At 40.2% G+C, this 16,018-nt stretch overlaps 1 protein-coding gene and 1 long non-coding RNA gene across 7 annotated transcripts in view; one reads left to right on the forward strand and one right to left on the reverse strand.

The window, feature by feature from the left end:
- Positions 1–886: 886 nt before the first annotated feature.
- On the reverse strand, positions 887–4,339 carry LOC141927723 (uncharacterized). Of its 2 annotated transcripts, none has more exons than XR_012624564.1 (3): positions 3,826–4,339; positions 2,398–2,482; positions 887–1,640 (listed from the first exon to the last, which is right to left on the reverse strand). It is a non-coding gene; the product is annotated as an uncharacterized LOC141927723 (long non-coding RNA). The 2 variants fall into 2 exon arrangements; XR_012624565.1 differs by lacking the exon at positions 3,826–4,339 and adding an exon at positions 2,922–3,046.
- A 10,299-nt stretch (positions 4,340–14,638) lies between these two features.
- FMR1 (fragile X messenger ribonucleoprotein 1) overlaps positions 14,639–16,018 on the forward strand; it is a 33,570-nt gene continuing 32,190 nt past the window's right edge. Inside the window, exon 1 of one of the 5 annotated variants that reach the window (XM_074835135.1) lies at positions 14,639–14,915. In XM_074835135.1, the coding sequence (XP_074691236.1) occupies positions 14,865–14,915 (51 nt within the window). In that variant the 5' untranslated portion in view covers positions 14,639–14,864. The remainder of the gene's footprint in view (positions 14,916–16,018) is intronic. The other 4 variants (XM_074835136.1, XM_074835134.1, XM_074835137.1 and 1 more) reach the window with 4 other exon arrangements.

A 16,018-nucleotide genomic window follows, 5' to 3' on the forward strand; every position in this document is an offset into this window, starting at 1 on the left:
GTATAGTGGATTACAATCCTTATAGTGCATGCATTTTGCTACCTACCACATAGGAGCTGAGGAGTTCTTAAGTTTGTGTAACACACTAATTTGATTCCACACAAACATGAAGTCCTACATCTCTAATACAGGGTGGAAAGGTCTTACTGCTACATGGTGAAATAGTAACAGTAGAGTTCTAGCCCTTACTTCCCACTATATTTCTTGGGTTACCTGTGATAAATTCTCTGTTATGCTCAAAAGTGGCCCCTTCAGTCTTGGACTGCTCAAATTAACATGCCTGTACTGTAATCTTTGAGACACTACCAATAATTATCTGAAGTTGGAGCCTGAGGTGTTGAAAGCACCTTAAAACTTTGACTCCACGTGCCTCAAACTTGGCTTCAGTATTGGTTACAAATTTCAAGACATAGACATTAGCCGACCAATGTTTCTGTCTACTTATGTCCTTCTGTTCAGAAATCACTGAATACTGTCTTAGTGAATGCTGACAACTATGCAGAAAGCATTAAGGCGGTTTGTAGTTTCTGTTGGTTTTCATTTGTCTTTTCTGATGAAATATCCTGCTTCTACTCAATGTTTTCCACAAGTACCATACACAGCTTCAAGGTCTCTTCACGCATGCCTTGCTCTGTGAAAGACTTTATGTTCTACAACTGTGAAAAGTGATAAATAGGTTTTCTATTATCTGCCTCCTTTAGCAGCTCCTTTTTTTCCACTTTCTATTTAATTTAAGAGTCTTACTCAGACTCAGAACTCCTTCTTTTCATGTTATGACACAAATTTGACAAATGTCAAAATTGTGTAACTTACACCGCTTATGCCTTATACCCTTTCTCTAAAAAACATTTTGTCTACTCGTATTGTCAACATTTTGGAGCAAGGACAAACCTATTACTTGAACTGTACCATGCCAACCACATGAGCTCTCACTCTAGGCTCTATCCAATGCAGTAATGCAGAAAATGTAGTGAGAGGAAACTGCAGTGAAAGTTACTGAGAAGCTTCTAGAAATTTCTAGACAACTGAAAGAACAAAAGAGAAAATAAAGGCAATATATTTGCAGGTAAAGTTCAAAGAAGTCTGAAATAGATTTCTTTAAGAGAAAAGTAAAAAAGGAATGGTAGACCAAAGAAAGCAGCAGAAATGAAGAACCTGATAAAGAGATCAAGGGAAGTCAGTATTTTAAACTTGACATATTTGCTGAAAATGTCATATTCTTGCAGATATTCTAGACTCAGTCCAGTGCTGATTATTTCTTTGATTCTTCTGATTATTTTATTTCTTTGGCTCTTACATTCTTCCTACCAAGCAGGGCTTGTTGTTTTATCATGAGGTCGCCTTTCTCTCTCCTAAGCCGCTACCTCAACCATGCACTCAGAAAATCAGGTTGGTAACTGGCGCAATAAAACAGATTTTGGTGTTACCAGCACAGTAAAGGACCACCACCCATACCATATAAGTCTTTTCCAGCCCAGTCTCCTACGTACTTCACAGGAATGACAGCAGACTCAAACCTTCACGCAGCATCAAATAGATCAACCAATACTGCCCTTAAAACAAAAGAGTCTCAGATGTGGATGCAGTCTGCAAAGTGAAATCTCAAACTTCATGGCGCTTCAAAGTACCTGCAATGCAAACTGAGGATAAAAAGGAAGGAATCATGATTATTTTTTCTAATGGCAAAATCTAAACACAAGTAGTCTAAAAAAGTTAAGCTTTTTCAGTTATGCTAAACCCCAACAATACAGGCTGACTGCGACAATGCTATTAATATAACCATTCTTATTAGCACATTTTTACCACAGGAAACAAGATGTTATTGTTTCTAATCTCTAACATATTGAATAATATTTTCAATAAGATAATTCCAAACACATTTCCTCTTGTAGCTATTTTATTACATTTCCTACAGATAATGCTTATAAAATTATCTCACTTATTGTTATTGCTATAGCCTCTGGTTCAGGAGCCGAACTCTAATTCTGTTTAACATTTCTTAGTCCTAGCAGGGATAAAAACCTTCCTGTGTTTAGCCTCTATTATCAAAGCTCACAGTGGAAAGTGACCAAAAAATCCATAAATTAATCCAACTTCTAAAAAAATCCCCAAAACTCCAAGCATCAATCACCCCTAGCCTATCAAAGGGGACAAAATATCTTCATCATTGCTTCTAAAGAAGTTACAATTATTCTGTTTCATGTGAGTGAAAGATTAGAAGGCTCATGCCATATTTTAGGGAAAAAAGGAAAAATAAATTGAATAATCACTTGTTAATGACAGGCTTTCACACCAAGATAGGAAAACCAATCTTTCTGCACTATGGAGCATCTGAAACTATGGTGTGATAAGGGAAAAAGGGAACTAATGTAAGCTGTTCTGTTTTATGGTACTCACCAAAAAGAACATTTAATCCTGTTTTCTAGTTGGAAAAGCTCTTCTTTTTGGCTTCACACAAGAATAGCTGATCATGCAAGCAGTTCTAGGAGATAGAAAACAACTGTAACAAAATACAAATTCCCCAGAAAACCATTTGATAGTCTTCTGTATAGTAACTGGAGAGTTAAAAATGAGTGTCCGTTATTCTTTCATTAAGACTGTCATCTGATAAGTGCTCATTATTCAAGAGACAAAGAATAGTGGTTAGGAACCAAGGCTTCATGTTTTGACAGACACACTGCTGTATTTACTGCTGTATTGGATAAAATCTTACTGGTGATTAATTTGGCATAATTCAAGTAAAGTTTTTGGGGAGCTGAGATTTTTATTAATATATATCTCACTAACAATAGCTATTGAAGAACACCATACTGATTTTCTTCTATCTGTATAGATTCAGATTCCCCCCCCAAAAATTTTTAACCCCCCCCAACAGGCTGGGTTCTGTTCTTTTATGTGGTAAAGTTTGAGTATTTTTTTACCTGTTTTCTCAGAGTCTAGTTTTCATTGAAATCATTGGGAAATTTGCCTTCATGTCTGTAGAAACCAAGTAAGATCTTTAATTGTTGAGAGCCTTGAATGGCTTGTACAGCATGTGCTTCAGGCTCTAAGAGAGATGGGAAATATCTCTTACCGGTGGACAGACCAAGAAGCATGCTACTCCCCTCACTGTTTACTTAAGACTGAAAACAGACTTGAAAAGAGATACCTCAGTTGTAGTTCCTTAGTTGTCTTCCTAATGCCGTAAATAATTTTTATTTGAACATTTCATCCTCACTTTTCTCCTCAGAGAATTCTTGCTCTGTTCTGATGCATAATTTTGTTATCTACAGGGGTCCATACAGCCTCTCAATCACCTTTTCCTCATTAAATAGTATCTCTGAATGACTTATTTTAACCACTCTTTTTCATGTTGGAAGTTGTCAAAGCTAAAATCAAATCAAGTGAACACATCAGCAATAGCTAATTACTATATAACCAAGCATTGCTGAGATTTGCTAGTCCTGTTTCATGCATGGAGCATTGCTGGGTCTACCCTGCTCCTATTCAGGTGACAAAACTGTTCTTGACTTTAATAGAAATCATTCTTACTTGATATTTGTCTTACTAAAGTGCTTAATTAAGATTGCTGGCCTATTATGATAGACCTCAGAGATAAAGGAGAAAGATGCTGTATCATATAGCCGGCCCACACCCTCCCTGTCCTCCATCAGAATCACACTTGGTGGCTTTTCCTCCTGTCCTCCTGCACGCTTTTGCAGGACTGAGGGCAGGGAGGTGGAAACAGGCTCTATGCCATTGCTCTTTTCAGTGTGTATGTTGGTTTTTTCAGTTCATACAGCTTCACCATCAACACACTACTCACTCATGAATCTGCTTGCTCACCAGTAAGTAGTTCTCTTCATATCCAGATCTCATTTTCATCTGCTTTAGTGACATCTCCTTGGCCTTTCATCCTCTCCAGAGCAGGAGTTCATAGTTTTTCTTTGTTTTCTCTACAAAACTCTTATTATCATTTTGAGAATAGAGTCATCTTCTCCAACGCTTTAGTCCAGAGGTTGAGATTTATTTATTTGTTGTCCAATCAATAACAAATAGTTGAGAAATTACCTGATGAGCAATATTGTTTCATATCCTCTCAAGTAACCACAGTCCTGCTGTTCTTCCTCAGGCTGTTGTAAAAAGCATAATGGGTTTCCAATGGGCCTAAGGCTTTGAGGAGCTTTATTTTCTTCTCTTTCATGAGTGACACAACTAAAACCATTGATAGCCTTTACAGCTTGCCATAAAAACATTTCTCTTCATATGAATTGGTACAATTTGTGTTTATACCATTTGGAAGCTACTTTACATGAAACTGCCACACTACTTCATTAAGACAAATACCCTCAGGGTTTAAGATGCCTATCATCATCATGTCATGTAAGAACAATTGGTCTCCTGTGATTCTGACTGATAACGCTTGTCTCTTCCTGGGAAATGTTAGACAGTCATTTCAGAGACATTTTCCTTCTATTCAGAGATGATTTTTCTCAGCTGTCGGTTAACTGTGTCTTCCACTATTTTATTCCTCCATGTTCATCAGCTACCTTTTGGCAATACCTGACATGCCTATAAAGCCTCTATGGCAGAACCTGTGTCCACATTGCAACCTTTCTGTGGTATAGTTTCCAACTCAGAGATCTGCTACAATGCACTCTGTAGCAGGTGAGCTTTAACAAGGCACTGAAAGAGTCAATGAAGAAGAAAAATGTTTTCTCCTAAGCTTTATTTTTAACCACAGATGTGGCATTTTAATATTTAATGAATACTGGCGACATTGACATCACTTCTTGTTCCATCAAATACCATGAATATCTGAACATGCTTCAAATGCAGAATTACTGCACCATTACAGAATCACAGAATAACTTAGGCTGAAGGCACATCTGAGGGTCATGCAGTGCAACTCCATTCGTAGCTGGGCAACTTAGATCCTGAAGACCGAGGTGGTAGATGACAGGAGGAATCGACCTCACTGAAACCAGCAGCGAAGCTCCTGGGTACTTCTGTTCAGCACAGCACTTCACCAAAATGAATCGTATCACAGGACCTCAGTATTTGTGGTACGGTTTAGTTTGTGATACAGAGTGAGAAAAAAACTTGTGAATCCTAGTGATGACTTTTTGCATGTCACCAACCCAAGCTGTCGTTTTGCATGCAGAGTAGGTGATGCCAAGTAGCCTACGCTCTCAGGCAACCAACAGAAAAACAGCCACCTGCAACTGGCGCAGAGGCACAACGTCTCTGCAAGAATAACCATGTCTTTCACTCACTGAAATCTGTAACTTTCCTTCCACAGCTGAAACATCTCTTCCACCAACTCCCAGATTCGGCGATGTCTGTTGTTCCAAGAGATTCAGAGAGCAGTCATAAAATAAATTTGCACTTCGTTTTTTCATCTCTTCTGAAAAATGTTACATGTACAAAAGGAAAAATGATGCATTGAGTGAATGACACCTCTTTAAAATGCAAATCAATAATCATGACTGACATCAAAACACTGGAGTTCTGCCAAATCTTTTATAAAGGTGTGAATTGCTAATCTAACAGTACAGGACTAGATGTTTTGACAATAATGTTAACAAAAGCAGAAGATGTATAAAGTGAAGAGACAAATGAGTTTTGCTAAAGCATATGGTAATCACAAGCTAAAAGATCTCAAAATCGTCTATTTAGTCTCATGATTTTTTTTTTTTTTTTTTTGGATTTGGGGTGGGTGGGGGAACAGACACCATGTTGTGTTCATGGTGTTGACTCCCTGTCACACAAGTTGTGACGCAAGAGCCTTTCAAGCTGTATTTTCAAAAACAGAACACACATTTGCAGGCTTCTGCCTACAGTAGAATATGTAAATATAGGAAAAAATAGCAGTGAAATTAATTTATATTTTCTTATTGGTGAATATATGACATAAATTTGGGGCTGAATTCCCTTCAGGTACAATACCATCATTTATAAAGAAATCAAATTAAATTTGGTCCAGCAGTGCTTCTGCTTGCTCTCTGGTATTTTCCATAGTGGCAGAGAAAAGACCAGTCAATGGAGTCAAACACCTTATTGGTATTTACACAAACAAGAATGTGGCTTCCTACTAACATGATGATATATCTGCAAGAGATTTATGGTAGTGTTTCAGGTGCTTTCCTATTGAAAAAGTATTGATTAGTACTATATAATCTATCTAGATGTCTTTGTGAATAAAAGCAGACTGATTTTTGTAGTAATGATTTATCTAAACTCAAGCTTATTCAACTCTAAGCTCAAAGATATGTCATCAATATTTTCATACCCAGATTAAGAGATTTCAGGAAAATGTTCTCCATGACACTTTTTAGTAAAAGTAGGTCATACTGGGTTTAAGAATATCTAAGCATTGCTTGTGCTGAACACAGGTCTAGAGCCTTTGATTGTTACATGAGCTGAAGTGATTGTACAACTTGATGCAGAATGGTAGGAATATTGATGCTAATTAATTGCCATTTAGCTTTGTTGGCATTGTAAGTAGAATATTGCCTTCTTTTGTAGTATCAATATGTGTCTTACTTTATGTGGAACTATATTTGGTTGACCCATCATAACCTATTTGCACTTCTTGTTTTTTCTAAAAGGTAATGGGAAAATGTCCTGGGTTTGTCTATGTATAAAGCCAGGGCCTTAGCTTTATATCATATGCTTTTATAATCCAGATTCACCTCTTCTGTGGTTAAAATTAGACCATTCTAAAGGGTTGCTGAAGCTAATTTTTACATATATATTTATTCATCTAAGTGTCCTGATCTAAAATTTTCTGAATACTAAGTAGATTCTCTTTCTAAAGTTATGACCTTAATTTTTCTGTTGTTTTGTAAATACAGACTTTTCTAACTTGCCATTAAAAGGTAGTTTAAAAGTTTTGAGTGAGCTTCGATTCTTTGGTTGATACTCCTTTTTTTTTGAGATTAAAGGGGATGTTCCTTTAGCAGCCTTCCATTTAATATCATGATGGTTTTGCCGAAAATCTCATTTGATTTGGTTCAGCAATACATTACTGAAGTGGAGCTTTTTAAAGCGTGAAGAGTACAGCACCAAAGTCCTTCCTGTAGAATGAGAACATTTAGTTGACTTTTCATTATAGTCCAAGAGAGCACAAGCTCACTCTCCAGTTTCAGTACATATGATTTTTTTTTTAAAGTCTGTGAAAATGAAAAAGCTGAAAGGGATGGGACCATTAAAGTAGAATGAGTATAGTTTAGTTAAAGGATTCATAAGGGAACTCCAGGATTCAACACATGTACTGCATAAGTGTTTCATAGTCCTCTGAGTGGAGGAAAGTAATGGAAGAACAATCTAGATCATGGTATATGAGACAGTTCTCAAAATTAAAATACATTTAGAAATACTAAAAAATAATCCTTTATAAGTGTTTAAATTTACTACTAACAAAAATAATAACAAAAGGCATTATATATTTTTAGTGTTCAGTTTGGTTCAAATATGGTTCCTAGGTATATGTGAAATATTATTAGTCCTAACATAGTCTGTAGTCAGTGTTCAAGGAGCTAATATCATGTTTCCTTTCAAAATTACAGTGAAAAGTACAAGCTATCTTAAAGCATAATTAAATATATGGTACACATCAGTATTCTGAAGACAAATTTGTACCATCTCGTTTTCCACACAAGACAAATTGTCTTTGGGGGTCCTCTTGTGGTAAGACTTAATTATTGCACTTAAAATCTTTGTGGTGCTCAGGCAACCTTTAAACTGATCTGTCTTCAAACATTGTTTTCTGCAGTTTGTGAAGCTACAGAAATACAAGTTAATATTAAGTCATTTTTGACACCCACAGGAAAAAAAAGAAAGGTAAAAGTACAGCTATGTCAAAAGTGTCCAGGATACCTATAAATGGTATGTCAAAGAGTGTTTTTCAAACTAGTAAAGGATAAAATGTTAGCTATTGAGACAAAAATGTCAGCTATGTTAGCTGAAAATAAAAAAGAAAAACAGAAAGCAGGACTAAAAGACTATTATTACAGGCTGATTGCTTCCTTTGCTTTTTATTTTTTTATCACCATTCACCTGTCGCCACAGTATAAGATCACAGCATCATTTTCTGTAACATTTTAGTGGAAAAGTACAAATCTTTTCAGTTATATATGCTTGTAATAGGAAGTTAAATATCACAGTCTGTCAGGATTATGACATTGTATATAGTACTTCCATAGCACTCCCCATCAGGGTCAATACAAATAATGTTAAGGCCATATAAATGTACTAGCATATATGGTTTTGAAATATAGACCTATTGCTGCCTGACATCACTGGGAATTCTGCTATGGATTGGGAAGAGTCTTGTGATATTTTCAGATTAATCTCAGCAAAAACTGGGTATGTTCAAAAGAGGCAGTAATCAACCTTCATAAACCTCTGTACTAGCTTCAGTACTGGAGCATCCTGCTCGTACACACAACAAAACAAATGCACTGCTAAAATCACTACCTGGTGATCACTCTGTTGGTTTATCATGGGTGCCAGAAAAACACGCTTGCATTCTGTGTTGCAGAATTAGATGTGAAATATTCTAGAAATGTCTATCTATTGTACAAATAACTATGTTCTAGATTGACTAGAAATGACCCTGTAAACTCACAAGTTCCATCTTTGACACTGATGCTGATGAATACTGCCCTTTAACAAATACACAGGAGCTGGTTGAAAATTCAGTAAAGGCTCATAACGTGGAATTCATCTAACTAAGAGTAGATGTCTACAGTGTAGCTCTCTTCATCTGAATTGTTATCTAAGGTTCTGCTTACGGCCACCAAAATGTAGGGCTGTACTTGCCACGCTCTCAAGATGATCAAGTGACTCACAGCTATTTTGATGCCAGTAACTTTTGGATGTGATTCCTAATTCTATGAACCAAAGCCATCCCTGGTGAGTTAACTCCTAATGCACCAATCTTTTCTTTTCTAAATGGCAACATTAATGCCTATACTCATGAAGGTCACAGAATATTAAGGTTTATAGACTCCAGAGATATAAACTATTATTTAAGTACTATATGTTCATACTAAAACAGACTTAACTGAAATGAGGACTACTGTATGTATTACCATAGGGTATTCGTACATAGCCATCCAGCATGCATACTGTAGGGCAGCATCTGTACATTTATGGTTACAAAAGCTGTCCAACCACATGAAAAGAATAGAACATTTCTCTTGCATTGCATTCTAGCCAGTTGTATTGCAAGTTTTCTGTAATTTTCTTCCGTTTCAATTCACTCATTTTCAAGACCCACATAACCCAGGGAATCTTTTCACTTTCACCTCAAATGTGATTTGGTTAATGATTAATAAAAAAAATAGCTGAATAAACTAACATGCAGTTTTACACATGAATGTGTCGTCTATTAACACGGATTGTTTATAATACCAACATACTTCCGCAGATGAAATAACATGCAGGCTTAATATACCAATAAATGCATTTGTGGGGTTACAGGAGAAACAGATAGAAACTCATGAGTGGGAGATGAAACTGAATTAAGCAGCAAAGCACTACATGGTATGTTTTCAAATTCACTACTGATATTCAAAAAGAAAAAAGGAAATGTGTTACTAAGAGTTGTAGATCAACAACAGGATATACAGATACCGCTCTGGAAGAATACAGAAATTACTATTAATTTTAAATGAGACCCATTATTCCAACAAATAACATGACATGGAGCAAATAAGAAAGAGATTACCCACCAAGACAATTACTTCACGGGTGAGTTGAATGACAATGACAGTCTTTTGGATGACCAAACTCAGCTAGAGCTTGATAGTGAGTAGGTAGTATTTCTACAATATTTTTCGAATATTATATTTTTGTAAGTTACAAAGTTTAATGACCTTCTGAAGTTTAGATTCCAGTGTTTATTGCTTTGACTTTTCTCTGTGAAACTGGGAAGCTTCTGTACTGCAGGCACAAAGTAGACCTAAATCCCTCAGGCTTCCTTCCATATTCGGGTCAGGAAGATACAGTATACTGCAGAAACTGAAAACCACTAGTGGAAACATGTATCTACACTAAAGTAGAATCTGTGACAAAATGAACCTTGGATGCCTATTCTGAATTTACTATACCGAAAACTATACATTTGGAGGAGAAGGTGGAGTAATGACTTACAAAAGAAACAAAGAAAGAGTCAAGTTTAATCAGTCAGCTTAAGTAACTACGATAGAAAATCAACAGAGACTAGTTGGCTCTTCTCACTAATATATTTTTTCAAGATCAAAGAAGGTTACCCACCAGTGTAATACTGGTGTATGTAATTAAGGATTTTGGGGTTTACTCATTTTACAACTAAGGATTTTGTCTTTTTGTAATGGTTGTACTTTCATTCCCTCTCCATGTGAACACTACATTTTAGAGTATTTTATTAGGACTCCCAGGTAAAGTTCACATTAACTATTCAAAAAAATTGAATGAACAGGCACAGCATAATCTGACTTCTTGTACACACAGAGTAACACTTGCAAATCTTCCCTGGTTTAGTTCAGCTTCTCTTCACAAGTTCCGGGAATACCTGCTGTTCTACACCCTGATTTCGACCTATGTCATTTCAGGGTATCACGTTAGTCAAGGACAAGCTAATAAAACTGCAATACTTTGGTTATATTCAACCTTCAGCTATTATTGATTAATCATAAAGCAACCTTGTCTAAGAAGATTTTCATCTTTATATCTCTATTGATTGTAACTGCTTCTTCCAACTGCTGACCTGGTTATTATAACATCACCATTTCAGCTAGATTACTGAAAGGCACTTATTGACACTACATTGTAAACTGAGAAAAGAGCATCTGACCACCTTCAAACCAGTGTGACAGTCTCCTGCCCTCTGAAACTTTTGGCTACAGCTATAAACTGACAAGACAACAATCTGAACTGTTTGGTCTAATTGAAATAACTCAAAATCCTATGTGTCTCAGATAAACGCAAAGTCTTTTTTTCACAGTATCAAATACAGTGCTTGAAATAAGATACAGATATTGTGACTACCTGGTTTAGATGGAAATACAGAAGTCTAAATATCACCTTATGCTGAAAACTGTAGGGTAGGGGAAAAGAAGTCATCCAGGAGAGGCTCCTGTCTGAAGTGATGCACAAAGAAAGCCAGCAGATAAAAATTTGAAAGGTTGAATTAAAATCTCTATGAACCTTGGCAAGACTAAGCTGAAGCCCAAAATGGGTATGTAAATAAGGAGAATTGTATAAAATTCCATTAAGAGGTTTTGATAGTTAATCGGACTACCATTTTTTAAAAAGAATGTTTCATGAATAACTTATTTGTAGTCCCTGACCAAGCCTTAAGGTAAATGGCACAAGGTGGGAAAAATACTCAGTTGTTCCTGTCACTCTTACCCCAGTGTCTATATGAAGGGTCTTTCACAAATCCATGAGCAATTCATGATGCTGGGAAAGGCTCTGATTGTTGCTATTGTTCTGACAGGCTGGTGTTGATGGCTACATTTTAAATGCTTAACTCTTTCAGTGCACTGCATCAAGGCTGGCATTTCCTGGTGGAGATCAATAGACAAAGAAACGGAACACCTAAGATACAAATCCTAGGGAAATATTAGCTAAACTGGGACCGATGATCAAGGACACAGGACTCTGATATGTCCTGAGGAGTGCCATTTATGTTAGCTTTCTGCCCTTCAACCGTCCTAAGGGGGAAAAGATGGGAAGAGACCTTTTTCTTATATTCTCTACAAATATTTATGAAAGTATTGGAGTAAATCCATTCGTGAATAAAAGTCAAAGTTGTTCTTTTTTTTAAAAAAAAAAATATTTTGATGATGAGAAGAGGTATTCCAAAAGCAGAGTGCCTGAAATACCTTCCAGTTAGTAGAGCAGCCTGCAAACACCAAGTAGTGTAGCTCTGAGTAAGAAATAGAAGCACTGAGCATCTGTAGGACCAAACCCAAGACCTGGAACAGGTGCACTGAGATTGTTGGGGAATATGAAAGAGGAGGATAGAGGGGTGGGGAATTTTGGTTGAATGATAATCCCATAGCCACTGCATAGTGTAACTGAACACTAGGATTATATATAAGAAGTGAAGTCTAACATTTGAATGAAATAACAATATACCTTTAATATTAAAAGACTTTAATGGAATTACTGAGATGTATTTTTATAGTGTCACTGCATTTGAAATAGACCCTTAAAAGGTTCTAGTTTAATTCTACCTAAGAGCTAGTTACTTAATTTGTAAACACATTTCAGAAGGGATGGACAGTTCAGTCTGAGGATAATTCAAAGTAAAATAGCAAAATCAGTAAGTAATTTGGAAAAAAGAGAGGAAAGGTTGAGAGTCAATCAACAGAAAAACTAGAGTGCGCTCTGGAAATATGTACATTCTCTCGCTATGCAGACAAGGATTAGAACATTCACTAGTTAGGAAAAAATAAAAATGCTGCATTTAAGCAATGGCAAGGAAAATTTCAGTTAAGCATTAGGGAAGATTATACAGTACAGCAGCTTTTAGCTTAGGGAAAGTGGTGAAATCATCACTGGAAGCCAGAGCTCAATTAGACACCTTTATATTCTGTCTGCTCAGAGGTAATCTGCCTGCATGACAGCAACCTATTTTATTAACAAGAGAATAATTATGGCAAACAATGAGTGCAAATAAACCCCAAACAGCTAAGTTTGTTTTAGAGCTGGGCATCATCTCTCCTGGCAGATTGTTGAAATTTTGAGTTGAAGCATTTATACAGTTTCTAGGTTTTTAAAAAGTATTTCTAACATGAACAAGCCAGAAGAGAGGTCTATTTCACCTAAATTTCTTTCTGGAGACTCTGTAAGATCTAATTTCCGATGTGTTTTTATTCATACAGAAACCTTGTGTCATTGCTCCGCATCTGTAAATTTTTCCTCCTTCAGTCCTCTTGGATTCTCTGCCACCCCCAAGCAAGTCAGTCCTGTGGCTGCCTGTTTAATGAGCACAGCAGGCTGTCAAACTGAATCATTAGATTGGATTGACCCTTCATCACACTCAAGAATTTGCTGAAAAGAGTATCCAAATCTAATGAAAAGAGAATCAAACACCTTCCCTTCAAGGTACATTACACAGCAATCATACTCCTAAATTTACTTTGATACTGAGAACGGGTACAATAAACACCACAGTAAGCAGGCGAACACATAGTATACAGGGATTGCTACAGGCAACTCTCAATCTCTCGCACATTAAAAAAATAAACAGAAATGAAAAGTTTTGGTGGCTAACAAGAAATACCGTACACCCTTTCATAGCTTAAATGTAAAATGCAGCATATCAGGAAACACCAATTTGCAAGGTTTGAAACACAATAATGTAAAAAACAAGAGGAGAAATGAAATCATAAACTGATTTCAAGTTTGGAAAAATCATCAGTAGGTGCAGAATTTCACCCCATGAATCACACACTTATTCAGAGAAAACACCATGGTAATACATTGGAATTGTGATTTCTGAGGGTAACTCTAGAACTATTTTTTTCCTCTTTTATTCTTTGTAGTTAGTAGGAAAAAAAAACCCACATAGGAAGCTCATGTTAATGCTTGTGCAGGTCTAACGAAAGGCTGAACAAGCAGCTTTCGTGCCGGTGCACTTCCAGTCATAAATGCTCCATCCCTTAAAATATTCACCACCAGGTTCAACGGTGAACTATATGCACAGTATCACACCTTGCTGTCAGGGAAGTTGAAACGTCTGAATGTTTAAATGAAGCTAAAATAATAGTATGTGTTACATGGTGAACTTGTTAGTTGAACCAAGCTGAACTCTCGCATGGGGAGGTAGAGGGACTAGCACACCAGCCCCCCTGTCTGTTCATCTCGCACTACAACCCTGACGAGGTTTTGGTCTTCAGCATAACCGCAACAGCCAGACCACTCGTTAGCGCAATTAAAAACTGCCACAATTCACATTTCACTCTTCACTCTTGAGCGCAACCGGGGGGGAAGCGGAGACCACCGCACGGCTGAGCCTACTTCCCGCTGCCGGGCAGCCCCCCCCTCCTTCGCAGCGGCCCTGGGAGGCTTCCCCGCGTCCCCACAGGCCCAGGCCTCCTCCTCCCCCGGCCCATCCCCTCTCCCATCGCCGCAAGAGCCGCTACCGGCCCCGTTTGTCACCCAGGGCCCCCAGCACCGCCAGGCCGGGCCTCCCCCCACCCCGGGCGGGCCGAGGGGAGAGACGCGGCCCGCGGCCACACCCCCCCTCAGCGGCCTGGCGGTGCAGCACGCATTCTGATTGGCCAGCGGGGCAGTCACTCAGGCGCGCGCGAGGCGAGGAGGCGGGCTCTCAGCCGCCACTGCCGGGTTCCGTCGCCCCTTGCCGCGGCGGTTGGGCGCGCGCGTGCGCGCGTGCGTGAGTGGGCGGGGCGCGGGGCGGCGCGCGGCCCGGCCGTTAGGCGGTGGGCGAGCGGCGTGTGCTGGCGGGGGCCCGCTCCCCCGCCCCGCCTCCCCCGCCGCGGCCCGTCACGTGACGCGGCCTTAGCGTTTACATTCGAAACGGGCGCCCCCGCGCCCCCCCCCGCGCGCTCCCCCCCACCCCCGCGCACCGCCCGCGGTGACCGTTTCGGTTTCATTTCCGGGCGGCTGAGGGCGAGGAGCGGCGGCGCGGAGCCTCCCCGCAGTGCCCCCCCGTCCCCCCCCGCCGCGGCTCTCCCCTCCGCCCCTCGCACGGCCCCACCCCCTCGGGCTCGCAGTGAACCGAGATTCCCCTTCCCCTCCCCCGCCCGGCACACACACCCCTCCGCCTCTTCCCCCTCCTGCGCCGAGAGAGAGAGAAAGGGAAGGGAAGGGAAGGGAGGCGGCGCCGGGCCTGGGTCTCCCGCACCGAGCCGCCGCGGCACAACATGGAGGAGCTGGTGGTGGAGGTGCGGGGCTCCAACGGGGCCTTCTACAAGGTACCGGGTGCTCGCGGCTGGGTCGGGCTGGGCCTCAGGGGAGGGAGTGGGGCCTGGGACGGGAGGAGGAGGAGGCGGCGGCGGTGGCGGCTCCTCCTCCTCCTCCCCGCTCTGAGGGAAAGCGGAGGCCCCGGGGCAGGAAGGAGAGGAGGAGGAGGAGGAGGAGGAAGAGTGGGGCAGGGGTGGAGGCCGTGGCGGGTCCCTCTGGGTGTCTGGGGAGAGGGAGCCGAGCCCCAGGGGCAAGAGGAGCCGGGGGCCGCCCCAGGGCTGAGGGAACTCAAGGCCTGGTGAGGAGGGAGAGAGGGAAGGCGAGAGAGGGCCCCGGCGTCCGAGGAGGCCTTGGGCCTTCCCCCTATTGTGGGAAGGGGCGGCCCTCGCGCTGCCGGTGTGGGAGAGGAGGCGAGGAGAGCCCTGGGCCGCCTTCTCCTTGGCCCTGGAGCGAGGATCAGGGCTGGGGATGGGGCATTAATTGCTAAATCCTCAGCTTTCGTTGCTACTTAAGGAAAGTCTGTCTCGCTCTCTAGGTTTCCAGGAGAGCTGCACTGCTAGTGCACGGTGTTTAAGGCGGGGGAGGGGGGGGGGGGGCTTGTTAAATATACGTTCATGATAAAATGCTGTCGTGGATTCCTGCTGTTAATGCCATGGCAGGGGACACTGCCTACTGATATTAAAGAGAGCATTGGTTGACCAAATATGTATGTGCTGAGTTGCTAAATACATTTAATTATCAAATGTACTTCTTACTGAAACTACTTAGTGGCATTCCACGTTTGTTTCCAAGCTCCTGTGCTGGTGCTGAATAAAGCCATCGCTGAGGCTTGAACATATATGCTGAATGCTTAATATTTTCATTGATACTGTCTAGTATTGCTGTGGCTTTGGTGAGTTGAGTTGTATTAATCAGCATATTAATAGGGTATAATTTGTGGGTTTACCCTCTTCACAGAAAAATAAAATTTGGACACATTGGTTTTGGGCCTACTATCATTGACATGTTATCAACACATGAGAAAGTCATGTATCAGTTTCTGCAAGTCTACCATCGTTTAAATGTTCCTAGTACTTTAAAAATTGGGCCTAGTTATTGTGCGACATCCAATATT

The sequence above is a fragment of the Strix aluco genome, chromosome 10 (genome assembly GCF_031877795.1).
Source record: "Strix aluco isolate bStrAlu1 chromosome 10, bStrAlu1.hap1, whole genome shotgun sequence".
Classification (NCBI taxonomy): Eukaryota; Metazoa; Chordata; class Aves; order Strigiformes; family Strigidae; genus Strix; species Strix aluco.